We start from the raw sequence: 19,989 nt of genomic DNA, 5'->3' as shown, positions 1-19,989 counted from the left end.
GTGTGCTTGCTTCAGTAGCACATACACTAAAAAAAAATTGAATGATACAGAGACGATTAGCATGGCGGCTGTGTGAGGGTGACGCGAATTCATCAAGCGTTCCATATTAAAAAAAATTATTTTTTTAACAACTTCAAACTTTCTAGGAAAAGCTCTGAGTTTATGTCACGTTGGCCGAGTCAGTCCCCAGCCTGGGCTGACATTTCTTTATCTGTTAAAGCAAAGCAGGGTGGCCATTTGGGCTGGATGGTGGTCCCGTCTGCACTGCAGTGTTCTAGAACTTTCCATGTTAATGCGTGTGGAGTTTCCCAGGCCACCAGCTGCCTGTGGGTTTTCTTTTGACTAAAAAATTTTTGAAAACTAGGTTTGTCCGACCGATGTACACCTTACGGTGAAGGTCACCCTTTGGGCCCACGGCTCTGACCTTTGACAAATGTGCCCCGTGGAGCGACCACCACCATAGACAGGACGGGTTCCTACTTGCAGAAAGTCCCCTCGTCCTTGTGTGGTCAGCGCTTCACCCACCTTGTGACCCTGACCTGTGCTCTGTCCCCATGCACCGGGTGTTCTCAGTGCAGTGAACAGCGCATCACCCACCTTGTGACCCTGACCTGTGCTCTGTCCCCATGCACCGGGTGTTCTCAGTGCAGTGAACAGCGCATCACCCACCTTGTGACCCTGACCTGTGCTCTGTCCCCATGCACCGGGTGTTCTCAGTGCAGTGAACAGCGCATCACCCACCTTGTGACCCTGACCTGTGCTCTGCCCCCATGCACCGGGTGTTCTCAGTGCAGTGAACAGCGCTTCACCCACCTTGTGACCCTGACCTGTGCTCTGTCCCCATGCACCGGGTGTTCTCAGTGCAGTAACAGCGCATCACCCACCTTGTGACCCTGACCTGTGCTCTGTCCCCATGCACCGGGTGTTCTCAGTGCAGTGAACAGCGCATCACCGCCCGGACCATGGCCAGTGTGCGGTCCAGCCGCCCCAGCTGCATCCGGGCCGCGTTCAGCGCCACCAGCACCAGGGCCGGCCTCCGCAGGAGGCAGAGGAACGCGCTCCATCGCCTCAAGGTGCTTCCCGCGCAGCCTTTCCCTCTCCCGGGAATGGGGCGGGGGGGGGGGGGGGGGACACGGGGGTGGGCAGGCGAGGGGACCCCGTGTGCCCGAGACCAGGAACCCCTGCCCTGGGCCTGGCCGCCTGAGAAACAGGTGCTTGGCGTCATCCTTCCAGGTCTTTTTCTCTTCCCTGAGTCAGGTGTTCACATCCCTGTCCTTAGGGGGCCTGTCTTTTGATTAAGAAAAAAACGGAAGAGTGGCTTTTGCCCCCGGCACCCTGGGTTTGCTGGGGAGGGTTCTAGAATGTCTGCCGAGCAAGGCCTGGTTCTAGAATGTCTGCCAAGCAAGGCCTGGCCGCGTCTGTCCGGACCTCAGCGTCTGCATCCTCGGGGAAGGGTTGGTGGGCGCCTGGTTCTCCCCGAGCGAGTGCAGCCGTCCTGGCGGGTCCCCGGGACATTTTTGCTCTTCCCAATGCGCTCGCTGGTGGGTAGTCACCGCCAGGTCTGTCTCCTGCGCTCCTGGTTCCTGGTCCGGGGAGGCCCAGCTTTGCGTTTCAGTCCCTCAGCCAAACCTCTAAGGGCTCTGCTGCCCCTGCTCCGGCTCCTCCTTGCCAGTCCCCGCCCCTGGCAGAGACCATGGGCGCGGGCAGCGGGCACCCTTGCTCTTGCCTTTGAACATTCAGCAGCCGCCTGCTTCCCTTGATTGGAAGGATTGTTCAACCCTTTTCCCCAGGTCAGTCACAGAAAGAACCACGTGGACTTCGTGGAAGGTATCTGGAGAGAGGTACGTTGGACCATGAGCTGGCAGCCACTCTTAAATTTTATTTATTTTTAATTTTTTATTAATGAGAGAGAGAGAGAGAGAGAGAGGGGAAGTGGGGAGAGAAAAACATCAATTTCTTGTTCCACTTGTTTATGCATTCATCGGTTGACTTGTATGTGCCCTGACCGGGGACCAAGCCCACAACCTTGGTGTGTCGGGAGGATGCTCTAACCAGCTGAGCCACCTGGCCAGGGCCGCCAGCAGCCCCTCTTATGTAGGGGATGGCGAGAGCCGTCCTGAAACCCCAGTCCCCAGGGTGAGCCCAGGGCCAGCCTTGCCAGCTGACCTGGGGAGCAGCCTTCCGCCTGCTCGCAGCCTCTTCCTGCACGGTGCTGGTGACATATTTTAGGAAAAACTTTATTCTGATATTTAAATTATTTTTACTCTTTCAAAAAAATTTTAAATAAGAAAAAAAAAGACTCAAAGTATTTTTGTCTGGACAGTTGACAGTTGTCAGCTTACAATTCATCAATTTCAAAATTCTCAGTCAAAACTAAAATGAACTCCAAAGGTCAGGGGTGAGGAGAGCTGCTACTAGACGTCCAAAAAGCTCCAAAGCCTTGGCCGAGGTGGCGGCCCCGGGGGTGGCGTGGGGGTGGCGCCTGCACTGCGGCCCACCCTGCGGCTCACAGGTGCTGCACAGGGGCGTGGAGAACAGACCACGGCGCCTTTCAAAATAGGGAGCAGTTGGACCTGAGGGCTCATTTCAGCTTCTCTCAGCCACTGTGCCAGGGCGGTGGGCAGCGAGGGGTCTGCGCAGGCCTGGTCAGGGCGCAGGAAGGGTGGAGTTTGTCCTGCACCAGGGACTCTGTGCCTTGGAGGGGATGTTGGGAGGGGATGGGCTCAGGTGGGCAGGCCCCGTGGACGGAGCCAGCAGGGGGCCTGACCCTGTGCAGGGTGAGGGCTTTCATCACAGGGCTCTGCCTGGCCGGACCCCAGCGACAGTGGTGCCTCAGGCGGGTTGGTGCCATGTGACTGATGCAGTTTAAAGGATCTATTTGGGAGGCAGGTCACGCCAACTTTGCCAGATCGGTGAGGGAAGCATGACTGTAGACCAGGGGTGCACCTGCCCGCTGCTGGGAGGGGCTCAGTGGCTTTGGCGTCAGTTTTTAGATCCTTACTCGGGTTTGGAGGACACCCCCGCCCACCTGGCCTGTGGCTTCAAGGACTGTTCTCCAGGTGACGTGACCGGCCACGGGCCTGCGCACACACCGACGCCCGGGAGCCCAGAAGTCCACTCAGGAGCCCCCCTCTCGACAGAAGGTCCAGCCGTGAAAGCCACCGGCGGGGCTTCCGTGTCCCTGGGGGACAACGATGTGGACATGCAGCCCGCAGAAATGACGGAGGAAGACTGGGGGCCCCTCCTCCCTGCCGGGGAGCCCCCCGAGACTGGTCGGCGCCTGCAGGGCAGGGCCAGAGTGTCACGGCCGCCACCCAGACTCGCGAGTGAGAAGGACAAGACGCCCAAGCTCTCACTGTCCAAGAGGAAACTGGAGCTTCTGCTGTCGGAGCCCGAGAAGAGGAAGAGGAGGAAGCAGTATGCGGCCTAGACCCAGGTGAGTGGGGGGTGGGGGGGTGACCGTGGGCGGGCCCCGGGCGGAGCTCTCGCTGTTGGAGGAGGAACACAGCCCCATCTCATTCTGCTGCCTCACCTGTGCTGCTCCAGGAACATCTGAGCCGATGGCTTTTTTTTTGGCAAACATTTAAAAAGTGTGTTTTGATTGACTTCAGAGAGGAAGGGAGAGGGAGAGAGAGAGAGAGAAAGCAACATGAATGATGAGAGAGAATCCTTGATCGGCTGCCTCCCGCACACTTCCTACTGGGGATCGAGCCTGCAACCTGGGCATGTGCCCTGACTGGGAATCGGATCATGGCCTCTGGGTTCCTAGGTCGAGGTCCAACCGCTGAGCCGCCCAGCCCGGCTGAGCACTGGCTTTGGCTTGGCTTTGGCTCATTCGCCGGCTCGTTCAGGCGAGCATGGTCCCAGGGCAGTGACATCCGAACACAGCAGGGCGGCCGCTCTCGTGCTTCCCGATTGACAGTGGTTCATTCCTCGCAGGCAACGACCGCACGCCCTCCGAGCCCCCTCCGAGCCCTCTGCCGGCCGCTGCCCGCAGCCCCGGGACCACGCTGTTCCCAGTGCCAATAAAGGGTCCCCCGAGGACAGGGCTGCGTGTCCTTTGGCGCCTGGGCCCTGGGAGTCGCTTCTCCTCCAGGGCAGCCTGGGCTGGTGGCCTGTTGTGGACTGGCTCCTCGGGCGGGTGCTGTCATGTGCCCCCTGGCCCCTCAGGTCCCCCTTCTGCCAGCTCAGCCAGTGAGAACAGGTAGGGCTGTGGCCACTGTCCAGCTGGACCCTCCAGGGGCAGGGCCAGTGGTGGTCCCAGAGATGAGGTCCCGAGTCAGCGAGGGGCTGGGTGGGGCGAGGCTGGAGGAGGCCCTGCCCTGGTGGCGTCACCTCGGGCGTGGGGTTGGGAGGCCGTAGGCGCTTTGGGCACTCCTCCTGGCAGTCCTCCGCGGGGAGCTGGGACCCTGGACCTGCGGGACGGCCCCAGGCTGAGGCGGGGGATGGTGTCTCAGGGGTGGCTGGGTGGCCGGTAGCTGAGTTGCTGCAGCCAAGCCCTCCGCCCTGTGGGGAGCTGCTCTGCGCTCCCTCCCAGGGGGCCTCTGGATCACGGCGAGTTCCTCCTGTTCTGGACCCTCACCTGGCGCCACATCAGCTTCTGTGCTCGGGACCCTCGCCCGTAAGTGGGGCGAAGTGGGGTGGGCTGGAGGGTCGGGACCCTCACTCTGCTGGGGCCTCACCACTCAACCCTGGGAACTCCCGCAGGGACCCGGAAGGGAGGCCACACCCCCTACGCCGCCCTCACGTCCCCCTGAACAGGAGCAGCACTCAGACTGCCAGCTGCCTCTCCCTGCCGCCCCCTAGGATCTGCGGGAATGAGACGCTGGGAGGAGGGGACCGGTGGCAGAGCCCGACGAGCACCTCGGCACCCGCTCCCCCACGAGGGGCTGCACAGGCTAAGGTATCGGTTATTTATTTTTATTGACTTCAGAGAGGAAGGGAGAGGGAATCATTGATCAGCTGCCCCCTGCATGCCCCACACTGGTGATCAAGCCCGCAGCCTGGGCGTGTGCTCTGACCGTGACCTCCTGGTTCATAGGTTGATCTCAACCACTGAGCCACGCTGGCCGGGCTCAGGTATCGGTTATTGATCCAGGACACCTGGCTGCTCGGTGTCCCGAGGGGTTCCTACCCAGGCTTGTAATTCAGCAGCCGCAGCAGAGCTCACAGTGCCCGAGGCGGTGCTGAGACAGAAGAGGCGGGAGCCGGGTCATGCTTAGTGTTTTATTTAATAAAACAAGCCATGCCATCGACCCTCAAAACACGTGCCTGGGCCCGTCCACCTCACCTCCCACCAGTCCTGACCGTCCGTCCTCACGCTCCTCCAGCCTCAAACCGACGACCTGGCTCCGACAAGTGCATGCCTTTCGAAGGTTTAAGAATGAGAATGAGTCCGTGTTAAATATTGCATCGTCCCCTACAGACGGGAGCTGGGAAACGTCGTTCACTCCGTGCACAGGACGGCGACCCCACGCTCGTAGAAGCTGCGAGGGTCTTCCTTGGTGGCGATTTCAAAGTCCACCGTGAAGATGAGGTCTGCCCGGGTGAAGTTCAGGTAGACGGGTAAGGTCACCTGCAAGGAAAGGCGGGGTCAGTGCTGGCGGAGGGAGAGGGAGGCGGCGGCGAAGGCGACAAGGGCCTTCCTGAGGGAAGTGGGGCTCCTGGACTGTGGACCAGGTGCGGGTCCCGCTCCCAGGTGGACGGGGGAGGTGACTTCTCTCTGGTTATGGGGTCGTGTCTCCCTGACCACAGAGGCCAAGAGGCGCCACCTACCACGTTAGCCTTCTTCTCCGCGTTTGTCTGCTTGACCCAGCGCAGCTGTGTGAGAGGCAGGACCGTGGAGATGGCGTTGGAGAGCGAGAGCTTGTTGTTGCTGCACATGGCCCCCTGCAGCTTCAGACCTGGAGGAAGGACCAGCCATGAAGAGTGGGAACAGCCCGGGAACCCGCGGCCCAGCTCCAGCTCCTGGCCCTCTGACCTCCTTCCACACGTCTGGGGGCGACACGGAGGCTGGGTCCACACCCTCCAACTCACCCGTGACCCCAAAGCTGCAGGCGTCCAGGGTGGTGTTCTGCGAAGTGGTGACATTGACCTCCAGGCAGAGCTCCTCCAGGGACCAGCTGTTGGCCTGGGCCACGTACTGCCTCGTGGCGGTGATGTACGCCTCGGGCACAAACAGGCCACCCAGACACACGTGGATGTTCTGTGGGGAGAAGCAGCCCCGGTGAGGAGCACGCCCCACGCGTCCTCCCAGGTCAGAGCTGGGCCTCTGCTTGCCCGCCCCCCCCCCCCCCCCGCCTGCTGCTGCCACCCCTCCCCCAGCCGCTCAGGAGCGCCATCACCACCTTCAGCTCCTTGGCGCCGCCAGACGCAGCCGCCAGAGAAATATTCTGTAGCTGTTTGATCCTCTCGCTGAAGTCAGACACCCACTGGATGACGGTCATGCCCGCAGGTACCGTGTAGTGGGACCAGCTGCGCGGCAAGATCCCTGCAAGGAGACCCAGGCTGCGGCATCAGTTCCCACAATCCCCCAGCACAGACTGGCCAACCTGCTGGCACTCACCTGGGCCCCGAGTGTGTCCACAGAGGCACACGCCCCTCCCCCCAGCTGCACTGGCCAGGGCTCTGCCTGCCCTACAGCAGTTCAGTGCACCCGAGGGTGCGTGTCTGGAGGACCTGACACCACAGCCACAACCTCTAACCCACAGCTCTGCCTGGAGGCCACTGATGATGCGGGCTCTTGGGGTTGCTGGGCGACACCTGGGCTGCCCTGCGTCTTTGCACCTGCGGCGCCCAATTTTCCTGTCCTGCCCCAGCCCCCCATACACTGCAGAAATTGCATAAAGCATTTAGTTCCTGTTCGACAGACCAGCATAAAAGGAAAACAAATGCCTTTGGCCTTCCTTCCTAAGGCTGCCCGAGTGAGGGGCCCAGCGGCCGGAGAAGCCGGAGCAGAGGACAGGGTGTGAGACCTGGCGGGACCTGATGATGCTCTGAGCACAGAGGCCGACGCCCAGCCCCCGAGCACACCTTTCACCAGCTCGTTTATGAGCGTGCGCAGGTAGTTGGTCTGCTTCTTCTTCCCTTCGCACACTTGGACGACGTCCGCGAGATCCTGGCGGACATCCTGCAGCAACTTGGCGCCCATCTTCACTTCTCTCTCGAAGAATCGGAACAAAGGGTCCTAAGGTGGTTCGCACCGAAGGCAGAGCGAAGGGAAGAGGGTTTAGAAGAGGCCTCCTCCCCAGTAACCAGCCCCAGGACCCCAGCACCGGTCAGGTGCCCACGGCTGCCCGAGCACGATCTGGGCCCGACCTCCATGACGCTGGTTGGACCTGACAGGGTCCTGCTGACAGGCAGCAGCCCAGTCCCCATCTCCTGGGAGATGGACAGCCTTCGGGACTCGCCGTTTAGTGAGGCAGCCTCCCGTCTGGCTTGGGCGAGTGCCCCTGGGACAGTACTGAGCACAGTCTGCCACTGGCCACCTGGCTAAGAGCTTCTCGAGCCCCTGGACTTGGGCGGCCCCGCCCCTCCCGCCGGCCACCTTGATGTTGTCCACTGTTCTCTTGAGATGGCTCAGCGTCTGGGGGATGAGGTGCAGCCAGTTGGAGGCGGTGGTGTGCAGCGTCCTCATCCAGGCGGGGCGCCCGTCGGATGTGGAGTCCGCCCGCGCCTTCTTCTCGGTCTCCGCGTAGGCCAGGTCATCCTCGTCCTCCAGCATCTGCATCTTTAGCATCTTGCTGATCATGTCCACGCCTGGGCCACAGTCCCAGCAGCGGAGGGGGCAGCGAGGCAACAGGGAGAGCAGAGGAAGGAAGGACGTCAGTGTGAGGCCACAGAGTGAGTCACAAACAGGTGCAGGAGGCAGCCCAGCCACGTCGCACTCCCACATCGATGTTCGTTCTCCTTCTCTCTCTAAAAATTACAAACCAACCCCCTCCCCAAACGGATGGCTGGCCCCCAGCAGCCAGTTCTGAGTCCGGAGGTGTGGGGTGGGCCTGAGAACCTGCCTTTCTGAGAATGTGCAGGCGAGGCTCATGCTGGTCTGGGGACCACACTTTGAGAACCACTGGATCAGATGCTTATTGGGAAAGCATCTGGCAAGTGAAAAAATTCTAAAAACATTCCAGTAAGAGACGGATGGTTTAAAACATCCCTCAGTACCGGGTACTTGCCAACTCTCAGACGACAAGCTGAAATGCTTTCTGAGTGTGGACTGACCCCCTCACTTGCAGACACAGCCTCCCAGCCCTGCCTGAGCTGCAGGACTCTGCGGGGTGAAGTCGCTGCCCGGGAGCGGGCGTGGGCGGCCTGAGGGGCCCGGGCACTCACCCTGGGTGGTGAGGAGGACTCTCTCGGCGTTGTTGGGCAGGCCCAGCCAGGAGGGTGTCTGGGTGTCGGGGAGCAGCTCCACCCACTGCACGAACTCCTCTCGCCTGGAAAACCAGCACACGGGACGTGCTGTCACGCGCGGCGGGAAAGTGCCTGGCGTCCCGACCGCACGGGCAGGGAGCGGCCGTACCTGATGCCGTCCGGCATTTGGATGTCCTTGTGCCCGTCGACCTTGCAGGCCAGCTTGAACTCGCTGTCGAAACTCTTCGTGGTGAACAGGCGCTCCAGGAAGGTGTTGAGCAGACGCTGGTCAAACTCGTTGTCCACGCGCCCGCCGTAGATGGACTGGGCCATCAAGGTCTTCAGCGCGGACCAGGGGATCTTATCCGGCGAGATGTTCTGCCGCCCCTGGGCGAGCAAAGGCTGGTCAGTAGGGGGTGGGGGCACGCCCCGAGCCCGTCTGCAGGGTCCTCCCTCACACTCACACCTAGCAGGTCGTTCGCGCTGCCCGCTGGTTTCTAAGCTGCCCTCACAACCGGAATGTTTCTAGGCTTCCCCTCCCTCTGACCAGGCACAGCCCACACTTGCCTTTGCCGTGTCGTCCAGCCACGTGTCCACGGTGTCGCAGGCCGACCGCAGGTCCGACTCCCCGAACTCGTACTTCTTTGACCAGCCCAGGGGAGCATACCGTAAGCGCTCCTGGATGATGGCGTGGAACCAGGCCAGCAGGAAGTACAAGCGCGCACGCTCGTTGGGAGACTACGGGAGGAAAGTTACCAAGGACGGGTCACCAGAGAGCAGCGCCCGTTCGGTCTAGGAAAACAGTGCCGATCCTCGTGGGAATCGAGGCTTTGAACCACCGTGAGCTGCAGGGCTCACTATGCGGCAGGTGAACACAAACGAGAGGTGTGGTTAGTGACACTGCTGAGGTAGGTGATTCAGCCAACAGTGATGCGGACGACGGTGCGTCCTGGCACAACATAAAACACAGCTGGCCTCCAACTACGTGGGTTTGGACTGCACGGGTCGACTTACACGTGGACTTGTTTTCAACAAATAGCTCTTCCTATTGCTGGGTTTTGCACCCCCAGGTGTGGAGGGCTGATGACATGTCATGTTCTGCACCATTTACAGAGGGGGACGTGAGCAGCACAGACTTGGTATCCACCGGAATCCTGGCACCAACCCAGACACTGACTGCAGAGGTTTTCGGGGAGTCAAGTGACACGTGGATTTTTGACTGCAGAGGTCACACTGTTCCAGGTCAACTGCAGCATGAAGAATGCCCCTCCTCCTGCCCACCCCTTGGGGCGCTCATGACGGGAGCAATGGATTCCCCAGCATCTGGGATAGTAATGGGTTCCAGGACTTTACTGCGGGCGTGTCACAGCCCGGCCCCCACACGAGTACGTGTACTTTAACCTTTCACCGCATGTGAACTGCCTGCAGTTAGGAAACCACCTGCGGTCGGGCCCTTCTGGGTGTCTGGGGAGCAGGGAGGCGGCGCCTGAATGCGGCGACGGGCCTGCCTTTGCTAAGACGGACTAACGCGGGCCTCACCTTGCATATCCGAGCGACGGGGATGCTGCTGAACGTCCTCAGCATGTTGGCCTTCACCCCCGGGGGCGGCTCAAACACGAAGATGCGGCCGGCTCGGAGCAGGTTCACGGGCACCTGGGAAGAGGGGCCTGTCACCGCTCTGTGTGCTGGGCGCTGTGGCTCAGGTGCCCACACCCCCCTGGGCAGGATGTCCGCCAGTCTCCCCTGGTGCCCACCTTGGGGTTGATCTCCATGGTGAGGAAGAGCCGGAAGCAGGCGTGCGGCTGCAGGGAGTGCAGCTTCTTCTCGAGCTGCATCAGCCACCCCGGGGCCAGGTGCACGTTCTTCAGCATCACCCACCTGCAGGCAGAGCGAGAGCCGCCACGCTCAGTTTCCTGTCGGCCCCTGGGAGCCAGGCGTCCTGAGCAAGTACAGCAGGCCTACCTGCCCGACTTCACCGCCGTGTTGATGGCCTTGTCCGCTTGGTTGAAGCCTTCTGCTGAGCCTGGGGCCAGAAGCTGAGTCAGCACGCAGGCCGCAGGCGGGAGCTCAGGGCTTCCACCCAGAACGTGACCAGGCCCCCGCCCACGCCCCCTTACCGATCGCGATGGATGTGATCTGTGTGTTCTGCTCAGCTGCCAGGTCTTCCACGTGCCCGCTGGCATCATAACCAGGCACGGAGCACATGAGGACAGGCGTGTTCGGCTTTACCTGCAGATGAAGAAGTCGGGATTCAGCTCGGGCGTCCAGCGGACAGCGTGGCCCCGTGCGGAGCGAGGAGAACCCTGCGATGAGGCCCACCTCCGTGTCCACGATGTGCGTCAGGTCAAGCGGCTGCTCCATGATCGACATGAAGGACTCCCCGAGGTTCGTGGAGACAAACACGTGGGCCATGGCCAGCAGGCGGTCGGGGCGGAAAGCCTGGATCAGGAGCAGGCGGTGGATGGCTTGCCCGATGGGCGCTGAAACGAGGCCGTGCGAAGGGTGGGAGTTGGTGACAGCACTGACTGAGCTGACCCCCAGCCTGGCCTTTCTCAGGAGGATTCTCTAATCAGCAAACACTCGACCCCTCAGAAGTCACGACACTGCCTCTGGTCCTCTCTGCCCGGGAGAACTGTCCCATCCTGGTCCTCAGCGAGCCCCTGGACACACGAGGACACCTTCACGGGCACTGGGCACTTAGAATTTTAAATGACCCACTGTACCCGCTCACTGTGTAGATAGAACCCCGAGTCCTCCGTCTACAGAGCAGGGCAGTCATCACCAGCCCTCCCCATGCCTCTAGGGGCCTGGCTGGCCACACACACAGTAACAGCCCATCTCTCCTCCATGCTGGGCAAGGGCCTTCCTATCATTTCTCGTTGGGTGCTGAAGCACGAGAGGGGACAGGCATGAGCAAGCGTTGCTCTCCCACTGCTAAGCCGACTCCTAAAGCTTCAGCACAGACACTGCTCTCAGGAACCAGTGGCTGCGAAGCCCAGGAGGGGATGACGGGGCTCACTTGCAGGGCTCTCTTCACTCCAGAGGTAGGGCACCGTCTGCTCGGGGGAGCTGCTGTCCAGCCAGATGCCAAATTGCTGTGGAGACACAGTGGGAGCGTCACCGCGAGCAGAGCCCATGCTCGTGGGCACAGGCGGCCCTGGTACCACAGGCGGCCCTGGTACCACAGGCGCACAAGCAGGTGGCTCTGGTGTGCACCACACACACTCCTGGTGCGTTTCCCGGGGAGAGGAACGTCAGCACCCACCTCGTCGGCCTGAACCTTGGCGATCAGGTCTCTGAACGCAGGGAGGCAGCTCAGCCTCACGACGGCTTCCGCCTGCTCCACAGTCAGGCCCTGGATGGTGGGTGTGGAGCCGGCCGTCAGCACGATCTCCTTCCCTCGCAGGAAGTGCTGGAACTCTGCATCGTAGGTGGGCTCCCTGCAAAGGGTGGTGGGCAAGTAGGTGTCTTAGACGCCCCTGTCACTGAGAGCCGCATGACTGACAGGACAGTGCCCGCCCAGGATGGAGTGGGCCGGCGCCGCCTTACCCGAGGGTGCCCTTCAGCTTGATCCTGGCCAGCAGCATGGCGAAGGTGATGTGGTCCTGGTGCAGCATGCCCCTGGCCACCCGGTTGAACGCCACCTGGGGGCGAAAGCAGGAAATGCTGCTGCTCCGAGGAGCCCCGCTGCCCGCCCCGCCCCACCCCGCCCGACAGCAAGGGGCCGCACCTGGAAGAGGTCCTTGGTGATGATGGAGAGGCGCTGCGTGTGGTCCGTGATGCCCTTCAGGTTGGGGTTCTCGTACAGGACGTTGTGGTAGATGTCCAGGAAGAACTGCAGCGAGTACTGGTACAGGAAGTGTATCTGCCGAGGAGGCGACAGGGCCGTCAGCACCCACCCGGCACCGCGTGCCCTCACCCGGCCGCGGCCACTACCCCTGCCGCGCGGGCACCTGCTTCAGGGACTCCATGGTGAAGTAGATGCTGCTGCAGGCGGTGGACAGCGGCAGGTACTGCTGGGACACCGTCTCCACCTCCTGCATCACGATGTCCGTCTCCTCAACCTTGCGCGTCACCTCGGCGGCCTCCCGCTTGAGGTTCTCCAGTGTCGTGATGATGGTGTCGTCGTCCAGGATGCGCCCCTTCACCTCGTTGAGCGCCTGCAGCAGGGACTTCTCCAGCTGCCGCAGGCGGAGCTGGAACTCCCCTGGAACAACCGACAGCGGGGTCTGCGGCAGCGCTCCCTGGCTAAGGGACGCGCTCCGAGAGCCTGGCGCACGCGGAAACATCGGCCCCTCGAAGCCCAGCCTCCGTACCCCCAGCCCCACCCAGGAACGTACCTTGGAGCTTAAGAAGGTCGGAGCGTTTCTCGTCCACGTCAGGTCTTTCTGCTTTGAGCACCTCATTGAGACACTGGCTTTGTAAGCTGCTGCGGGTGACGGTGAAGTTGACGAAGGTGACCCGGGAGCAGAGGTCTGGAGGGAACTCCACCTGCCGGAAGGGGTAACGGGACCGTCGGCTTTGATGCGTCAGCCTCAACCCCACTATGCCATGTGCCTACGGGAAGGGCCTCGCTCCTTACGGTTGGGTCGCGGGTGGACAGGAAGATGACGAAGGAGGGAGACAGGTCAATGTCCTGGTCCCCGAGGGTGATCAGCACTCTCCCTCCCGTGCGCCGCACCTCGCGGTTCAGCACCGGATTCAACACCGGGTCGTAGCTTTCCACGTCCTGCAGATACACGTGGAGACGGCCGGGGTGAGCACTGTGTGCACCAGGTGAGGGTGCCTCGACAGACGTCCCGCTCCGGTGAGCACACCTTCCCAGCGCACCCGCCGTTCAGACCGGCACCGGCAACACGGAGCCAGAGCCGCAGCGGCTGCTTTAAAAACACTCCGTCCCTTAGTCACATTAGCCAGACGTGCCCACGACGGCCGGGCATCTCCGTCACTGCCAGGGGATGGGACCAGCTAAGGGGCATCTACGTGCAAGCCCTGCTTTTGTTGGGTCTGTTTTCTAACAGGACACTCTCTAAGCTTTTCCTGCTCTGCCACAGGAAGGCTCACAAAGCTCACAATCTGCCCCTTTGTACCAGTCAGTCAGGTGTCTTTCACATGGACTTTCTGTGAAAGATCTCCTAACAGGACTTCACTCTCAGAAGCAGGATGTGAAGAGCTCAGAGGCCACAGACCTGGACCAGCAGTGGGTTCCCGAACCGCAGCGCGCTCTCCAGGTTCTTCCTGAAGGCGTCGTCCAGGAAGCTGGTCCGCGTGATCTTGCGGTCCTTGTACTCGTTCATGATGAACTCCGTGGCCTGTCCCGAGGGGTCGATGATCAGCGGGTACCTGAGGACGAGGTGGAGGAGCCGTCGGGGAAGGCAACAGGAAGGCAAGAACATGGCGGGGGGAGCGGGGGGCTGAGCCAGACAAGGCAGGCGGAGGGCTACTGCCGCTCAGGTGTGGTTTCCAGATACTGATGACAATGGTGACCGAACAGAGAGGCTGAGCAGGGCTGCAGTTACACCCTCTCTCGGCCGAGCACACGGCCAGAATGACTGTTCTGTGCTACGGCTGCACCTGTCAGCCATAATCCCATGAGGCATGTTCTCACACCTGTTTTTATAAAGGAGGAACGAAAAGGCTAAAATCTGTTCAGGGTCACACAGCCAATTAAAACAAAGTTCAACAGAATGTTAAACTACAATGGGGAGCCTGGGGAGGGTTGGGGGGGGGGGGGATTAAGAGACCAACTGAAGGACTTATATGCATGCATATAAGATTAACCAATGGACACAAGACACGGGGCGGGGGGGGGGGGCGGGGGGTAGGGGCCGGGGGAATGTCATGGGGGGGAAAAAGGAGACATATGTAATACTCTTTGTAATACTTTAAGAAATAAAAATTATTTAAAAAAAAAAAAAAAAAAAAAATAAAAAAATAAAATAAAAAAAAAAAAAAAAAAAAAAAAAAACAAAGTTCAAGCCGAAACCGGTTTGGCTCAGTGGATAGAGCGTTGGCCTGCGGACTGAAAGGTCCCAGGTTCGATTCCGGTCAAGGGCATGTACCTGGGTTGCGGGCACATCCCCAGTGGGAGATGTGCAGGAGGCAGCTGATCAATGTTTCTCTCTCATCGATGTTTCTAAATCTCTATCTCTCTCCCTTCCTCTCTGTAAAAAATCAATAAAAATATATTTAAAAACACACACAAAAAAAAACAAAGTTCAAAATGTAATATACACACACATGCTTCTATAAAGTTCAGAAGCTACAAAAGTGAGAATCCTCCTGTAGCCCCCAATTTCTGGTTGGTCTGTGTGAAGATTAGGCGTTTATATACGTGTGTCTGAGGGGAAGCGCACCCCCCTGCTCAGCACCTGCCCTCACCCCCTTGGTGCATGCACGGCTCTGTGGACAGCGGGCTGGCAAAGACCCCCGGCCTCCCCGTGCACAGGCCTAACAAGGGCACCCGCGGCACCCCACCTTCCGCTGGCGCACTCTGGCCCCACGTGCCAGCTATCGAATCAACACCTAGAAGTGTGTGTGCTTTCCATGAGCGGATCCAGCTCCACACACCACAGACGGGGCAACATCTCGAGATGCTCATGGGACCTGAGGGTTTGCTCCTGAACGCCAACAACACTGGCCGAGTCTCATCGTCTGTGTCCCTGGACCAATGGCACACAGCAAGGGCTCACAGGTCCTAACACATCCACATGAGGTTAAAAATAAACCTGAGGATAAGGTTTTAAAAAAAACAACCTGGGCCGGTGTGGCTCGGTTGGGCGGTGTTCCGTACAACAGAAGGTTGCCAGTTGATTCCCGGTTAGGGTACATGTCCGGGTTGCAGATGCGATAGATGTTTAGTTCTCTCACATGGATGTTTCTCTCTCTCCTCCTCTCTCACTAAAAACCAATTTTAAAAACTTTTAAAGAAAACAGCAAGGACACTGGGTGTGAGAGCAGCCGTAGAGGGCCGAGCCTGAGAGCTGGTGCCGTCACATCTGACCCGAGGGCTCTGTGACCGGCAGGGTCTAGCCCACCTGCGTGGAGCCACGGTCCATGTCTCACTCTGGCAGCCATTTCTCCTGTGACACTACTGCAAGCTGAGTATTTTCAGTCCCAACATTTCAAGAGCATCTGGTCTGTTCAATGTCCACCCGGCACACAACCCGGCCATTCAGTTTCATCAGGTTAGAGCAGACACAGTCACTGCAGAGCGAGTCAGACGCCGAGACCGAGCAGAAGGACGTGCCCCCGCCATCGGAGGGGAGCACAGACCGGTCAGCACGGCCTGCCCACGAGGAGGGGGGTTGGAAATGGGGCCTGCACACGGCCTGGCAGCCCGCATACCTGTTGAAGCGTTTGAGCATGATGGCGTTTTCTGTGCACAGGTCGTCGGCAGGTAAGGAGCTGGCCTGCCAGCGGAGGCGCTCGTCAGCATTGGAAAGGTACTCCGTCCTGGCGATGTCTGTGCGGAACTGAGGGGCAGGGCGGTTAGCCTCCTCGCTGCACGCTGCTGGGCGGGGCCCGTTTCCTGGACCCGGTCAGGCTCGCCCCCCAGGAAGCTCCCGGGGCTGTACCTGGATATTGGCCTGCTGCAGGTGGTGGGACCACGTGGTGAACAGGTTCTGCCGCATCTGCTGGTCGAAGTAACCCGCGTAAGCAATGAACGCCGCCGACAGGAGACAGTCCCCAGCGATGGTTGACATCTGGTTTTTGAAGGTCTCGCTTGTTTTTTCCCATCGTTCGCGTTCAGCAGACAGACTCTTCAGAAGGGCAGTGCTCCGGTTTACCTAGAGGACAAGCAGCAGGGTCTACACAGGGAAGCGCACGCGTTCCCCACAGTGTGCAGGCTTGGGGGCGGGCTGGGAATACAAGCAGGCTCCAGGTCACAGCCCGAAGTAGACGGCATATTAGCCTGTGCCTGAGCAGAGACGGGGCAGGAAGGACAGTGGAAGGAACAGTAGGAAAGGGCTGGCCTGTAGGGAAGATGCAGGGGCAGAGATTAGAGTATTCTGAGGACTCAGAGGGCGGGTGTGAGCAATGATGGGGACACAGTGGATGGGAGGCCCTGACAAGGAGGCCCTTGGTGACGGGAGAACAAACAGGTTTGGAGCTGGGGGTGGGGAGGGGTGCACTGGTTTTAGCCCGCCCAGGGGCATCTACCTATATGCCACTCAAGAGTCCCAGCACCCTCTCAGCCATGACAGCGCTAACTCGCCGAGACAAAGGTGGTGCGTACAGCATGTGTCATGGGTGTTGACGCCGAGACAGAATCCGGGGGTGGGCAGAAAGGTCTCGGGTCCCCAAGGACTTACTTTCGCCTCAACGGCGGCCAGGTCTGCTTTGATGGCCTGGGCCTCGGAGATCAGCACCGCGTACTCCTCCTTGTAGCGGGCGATGCTGGCCTCCAGGTCCCGGATCATCTGCTCCACCTCGTTGGCCTTCTGCTGGTTGTCCTTGGCGTCGTCCTCCAGCTTCTGCAGCTCGTTGCGCAGAGGCTCCACACGCTTCAGCATGTCTGCGTAGTTGAGCTGAGGAGGGCGGACAGAACTCTTACTCACAAGCGACTGCACAGGAGGTCACTGCGCACGGGAGCTCCTGGGTTCCTGGGCTCCTTACCTGTGCGATGGCCCACTTCACCATCGGCCCGCAGGCCAGGGAAGCCCGGTTCACAATTTCATAGTTGTAGCTCGGGTTGGACATGTAGTTTTTCTTCATCTTCTCCCTTATGGCATCACTGCAACAGAGGAGGCGTGTTTCTAAGTACGTGCCAGGCAAAGTGAAGCAGAGCTTGCAGGAAATTCAAAGGGGATGGCCAGTTCCCATCTGCTGCCCAGTGACCACGGAGGACTGGCCACTCTGACCCTCGTTCTAAGTGACAGTGGACGCAGCTGCTGAGGACTCTGACCTTCGGCCTCTCGCCTCCCTGACAGGAGACAGGCTGGGACCAGCTCTGCAGCCCGGGCTTGGCTCGCAGGGGTGAAGGGACCAGAAAAGCCCGGCAGGAACGTGGGAAAAACCTGACTCCTCGGGGGGGAAGTGGCCTGGAAAGGCATCTCTGTGACCAACACAACTTGCACCAGAGCAACCACCATGACACCTGCAGTCCCCGCCGCCCCCGCCCCGCTCACCTGATCTCCTCGGCAGAGAAGTTCACGATGGTGGGGATGAAGTTCTCCCGCATGATGATGGAGCGGATCTGCTTCCAGTCCGTGGTGCTCTCGCCCAGCAGCAGGCAGATGGACTCGAGCGCCAGCTTCACGGCGGCAGGGGGGTTGGCCATGGACCGCACCTCCACCAGGTGCTGCTTCTTGATGGACTTCACAGCTGAGCGCGGTGGAGGCGGAAGAGGTTTGGGGGGAGAAGAGAGCATGGCAGTGAGAAGGGAGCACACCACAGCCAGACACTTTGACTCCGATCGGAACAGGACAACGGCTCAGGAACAGCTGAGTTTCTGTCCTTAAACCCCGGAACAGCTTCAGCAGCCGGTCTTTTAAACAGTCGTGGAGAGCTTACTGAACGAGCACAAACTGCAACACTATGAAAAGCAGGCTGTCACCTTTAAGACTGCCTCAGGAAGGATCCGGAACTATTTAAAAAATGTTTTTACACATAATGTAACTGCATTTCCTACAGTTTAAACAAAGAGGCTTTCGACCGGCCAGTCTAGAGGCTGCCTGACTTGCTGCGTGAAGACATGGACCCAACAGGCCTAAGAAATGGCCAGCGCCTTCCACAAGCTGAAAGGCAGTTTTCCAGCCTGAACTTGACTTAAAACACTTTTTAAGCGATTACTCAGCAGATGAGAACTAAATTCTCGCCTACGTCCAACTATGAGTAAAAATGTATAGTCTGGATGATGCCTGTTAGTTTATCTTGTGGTGTGATGTGGAGACGACATAACGAGTTACCGGAAACAAGTTCAACGTTAGCGAGCAGGCAGGGGCACAGGGGTGAGGCCACTCCTAATACCGTGTAGACTGCCAACCAAGCAGGTCAGGCCCCTGCAGCCACGGTCCACAGGGCGCCAGCCAGGGGGGAAGGAATGGGAAGCACTGTGGTCACCACTTAAAAATCAGTAGGCACCGGCCACGACCAGAGCACTCTCAGACATGACCACCAGAGGGCAACACTGCACACTTCGGAGTATTTCTTGCTGAAATTCAAGCCAGAATTACAAATGGCCTATTTAAGTAATCACCAGATTTTTAGAAAATTTGTATCAGCACGAAGCTTGTTTTGTCAGTTTCCTCATGAGAAGGGCTTTGCTAAGGTGGAAGCAGCCTAGCTGGACGGGAACGTTGCTTTAAGGGCCAAAGACAGCCCTTACCGTTCTGGGCCTCGATGACGGCGGGCTCCACCTTGTCCAGGTCTTCCTTGACGCTCATCTGCTTGTCTGCGATGACCTCCTGCTGCTTGTGCAGCTGCTCCTGGATTTCCTGGCTCATGACCTGAAAGGGGAGGCCGGCTCAGCGCTGGACTACGGATGGGTAACCTGCCAAGTGGCTCCTAGAGCCGCACTCCTCACCCTACCCCAAGCCCCCCCACCCCATTAACCTGTTAAACCCCAAAAGCCACCTCAGTCCGCAGTCCCCACCCTCCTCAGAGACTGAAAACGCCCGGCTCACGAGGCCTGCAGATCCTGAAATGAAAACTCACCTTTTTCTTTTCGGCCTCTTGCTGGTCCTTCACCATCTTCTTCAGCTTGTCATTGGCGGCCGCATTCTTCACCTCCAGCTCTTGGCTCTTTATCCTCAAGTCACGACGCAGCTCTTCTACCTGAAACACAAAATCCACGCCAGGGAGGGAGGACCGTGGATAACCACTCAGAGGCCCTCACTGCCGTGCACCGTGTAACATGGCTGTGCGGCGAGTACCTGGTCCACGGTCTCCTTGATCTTCCTGAGCCCGACGTTCAGGTGCATCTGCTGCTCCTCCAGCTCGCTGCGCTTCTCGTGGAACAGGTTGGCGTAGTGGTTGATGAAGTCCAGATAGTGGCGGGGCGTGATGGCCATCGTCCTGCCACCCCGCTTGGCGAGCCGAGCATTAGCCTTTTAGAAAATAAAGTTAAACTTTCACTCTTCAGGACGTTCTCTGCGATTTAACCTCAAAAACCCCTCCTGTTTTGCCTGTTGGCCACAGTGTGACACGTGGCAGGTACCCAGCCCTCAGGGGCCACAACACTTGAGCTGGGGCCTTAGCTCAGCCTCCTGCGAGGTCTTGAAAGCCCCTGAAACCTCAGCTTTCTCCTCAAGCTCCTCTAAGACAGGAAGGGGATCTGACACCCCCAGACGCACTCCCTGGGGAGGGTGATGGTGTGGTCGCTGTGGAACTACGAACGGGATTGCTACAGTTCGCTACGCCTCCTCTGCCGCCGCTGCTTGTTTCTGTGGACACTACCATGAGAGCCGGCCCCGGGCAAGGCAGCGCAGGCTCCCCGTCACCATGCTGCCCTCTGCCAGAGGGGGCGTGTGGCGCACAGCGGCGGGACCTGCGGCCAGCAGGAAGCCAGGGCTGGACGGCCTTCTGGAAGCCATGGAGGTGCCCGCAGGTGTGATGGGGGTGTGGAGGGCGCAGGGCACTGGCCGCCAGAACCCCCACAAGCTCAGAGTAGTTTTTACAGGCTTTTCAGGT

At 59.5% G+C, this 19,989-nt stretch overlaps 1 protein-coding gene and 1 non-coding gene across 2 annotated transcripts in view; one reads left to right on the top strand and one right to left on the bottom strand.

Moving 5' to 3' along the window:
* Positions 1–111, top strand: LOC139000584 (U6 spliceosomal RNA). Its single transcript, XR_011469642.1, has one exon. It is a non-coding gene; the product is annotated as a U6 spliceosomal RNA (small nuclear RNA).
* Positions 112–5,212: 5,101 nt separating this feature from the next.
* The window catches only part of LOC139010127 (cytoplasmic dynein 1 heavy chain 1-like), a 64,895-nt gene continuing 50,118 nt past the window's right edge, over positions 5,213–19,989 (bottom strand). The window contains exons 49-78 of the mRNA XM_070414216.1: positions 19,233–19,406; positions 19,015–19,134; positions 18,686–18,806; positions 17,487–17,682; positions 16,975–17,092; positions 16,671–16,886; positions 15,933–16,145; positions 15,703–15,830; positions 13,545–13,698; positions 12,938–13,084; positions 12,696–12,846; positions 12,309–12,562; positions 12,086–12,220; positions 11,905–11,999; positions 11,621–11,795; positions 11,375–11,450; positions 10,675–10,835; positions 10,473–10,584; positions 10,318–10,378; positions 10,110–10,233; positions 9,895–10,008; positions 8,923–9,093; positions 8,525–8,742; positions 8,335–8,438; positions 7,547–7,758; positions 7,033–7,186; positions 6,348–6,490; positions 6,037–6,205; positions 5,776–5,903; positions 5,213–5,575 (exon numbers count right to left, since the gene is read on the bottom strand). Of these exons, the coding sequence (XP_070270317.1) occupies positions 5,447–5,575; positions 5,776–5,903; positions 6,037–6,205; positions 6,348–6,490; positions 7,033–7,186; positions 7,547–7,758; positions 8,335–8,438; positions 8,525–8,742; positions 8,923–9,093; positions 9,895–10,008; positions 10,110–10,233; positions 10,318–10,378; positions 10,473–10,584; positions 10,675–10,835; positions 11,375–11,450; positions 11,621–11,795; positions 11,905–11,999; positions 12,086–12,220; positions 12,309–12,562; positions 12,696–12,846; positions 12,938–13,084; positions 13,545–13,698; positions 15,703–15,830; positions 15,933–16,145; positions 16,671–16,886; positions 16,975–17,092; positions 17,487–17,682; positions 18,686–18,806; positions 19,015–19,134; positions 19,233–19,406 (4,473 nt within the window). The 3' untranslated portion in view covers positions 5,213–5,446. The remainder of the gene's footprint in view (positions 5,576–5,775; positions 5,904–6,036; positions 6,206–6,347; positions 6,491–7,032; positions 7,187–7,546; positions 7,759–8,334; positions 8,439–8,524; positions 8,743–8,922; positions 9,094–9,894; positions 10,009–10,109; positions 10,234–10,317; positions 10,379–10,472; positions 10,585–10,674; positions 10,836–11,374; positions 11,451–11,620; positions 11,796–11,904; positions 12,000–12,085; positions 12,221–12,308; positions 12,563–12,695; positions 12,847–12,937; positions 13,085–13,544; positions 13,699–15,702; positions 15,831–15,932; positions 16,146–16,670; positions 16,887–16,974; positions 17,093–17,486; positions 17,683–18,685; positions 18,807–19,014; positions 19,135–19,232; positions 19,407–19,989) is intronic.

This window comes from Myotis yumanensis, unplaced genomic scaffold (assembly GCF_028538775.1).
Source record: "Myotis yumanensis isolate MYYU_CA2020_CCGP unplaced genomic scaffold, mMyoYum1.0.hap1 SCAF_1, whole genome shotgun sequence".
In the NCBI taxonomy this organism is placed as follows: domain Eukaryota; kingdom Metazoa; phylum Chordata; class Mammalia; order Chiroptera; family Vespertilionidae; genus Myotis; species Myotis yumanensis.
This window is presented reverse-complemented; position numbering and strand designations above follow the sequence as displayed.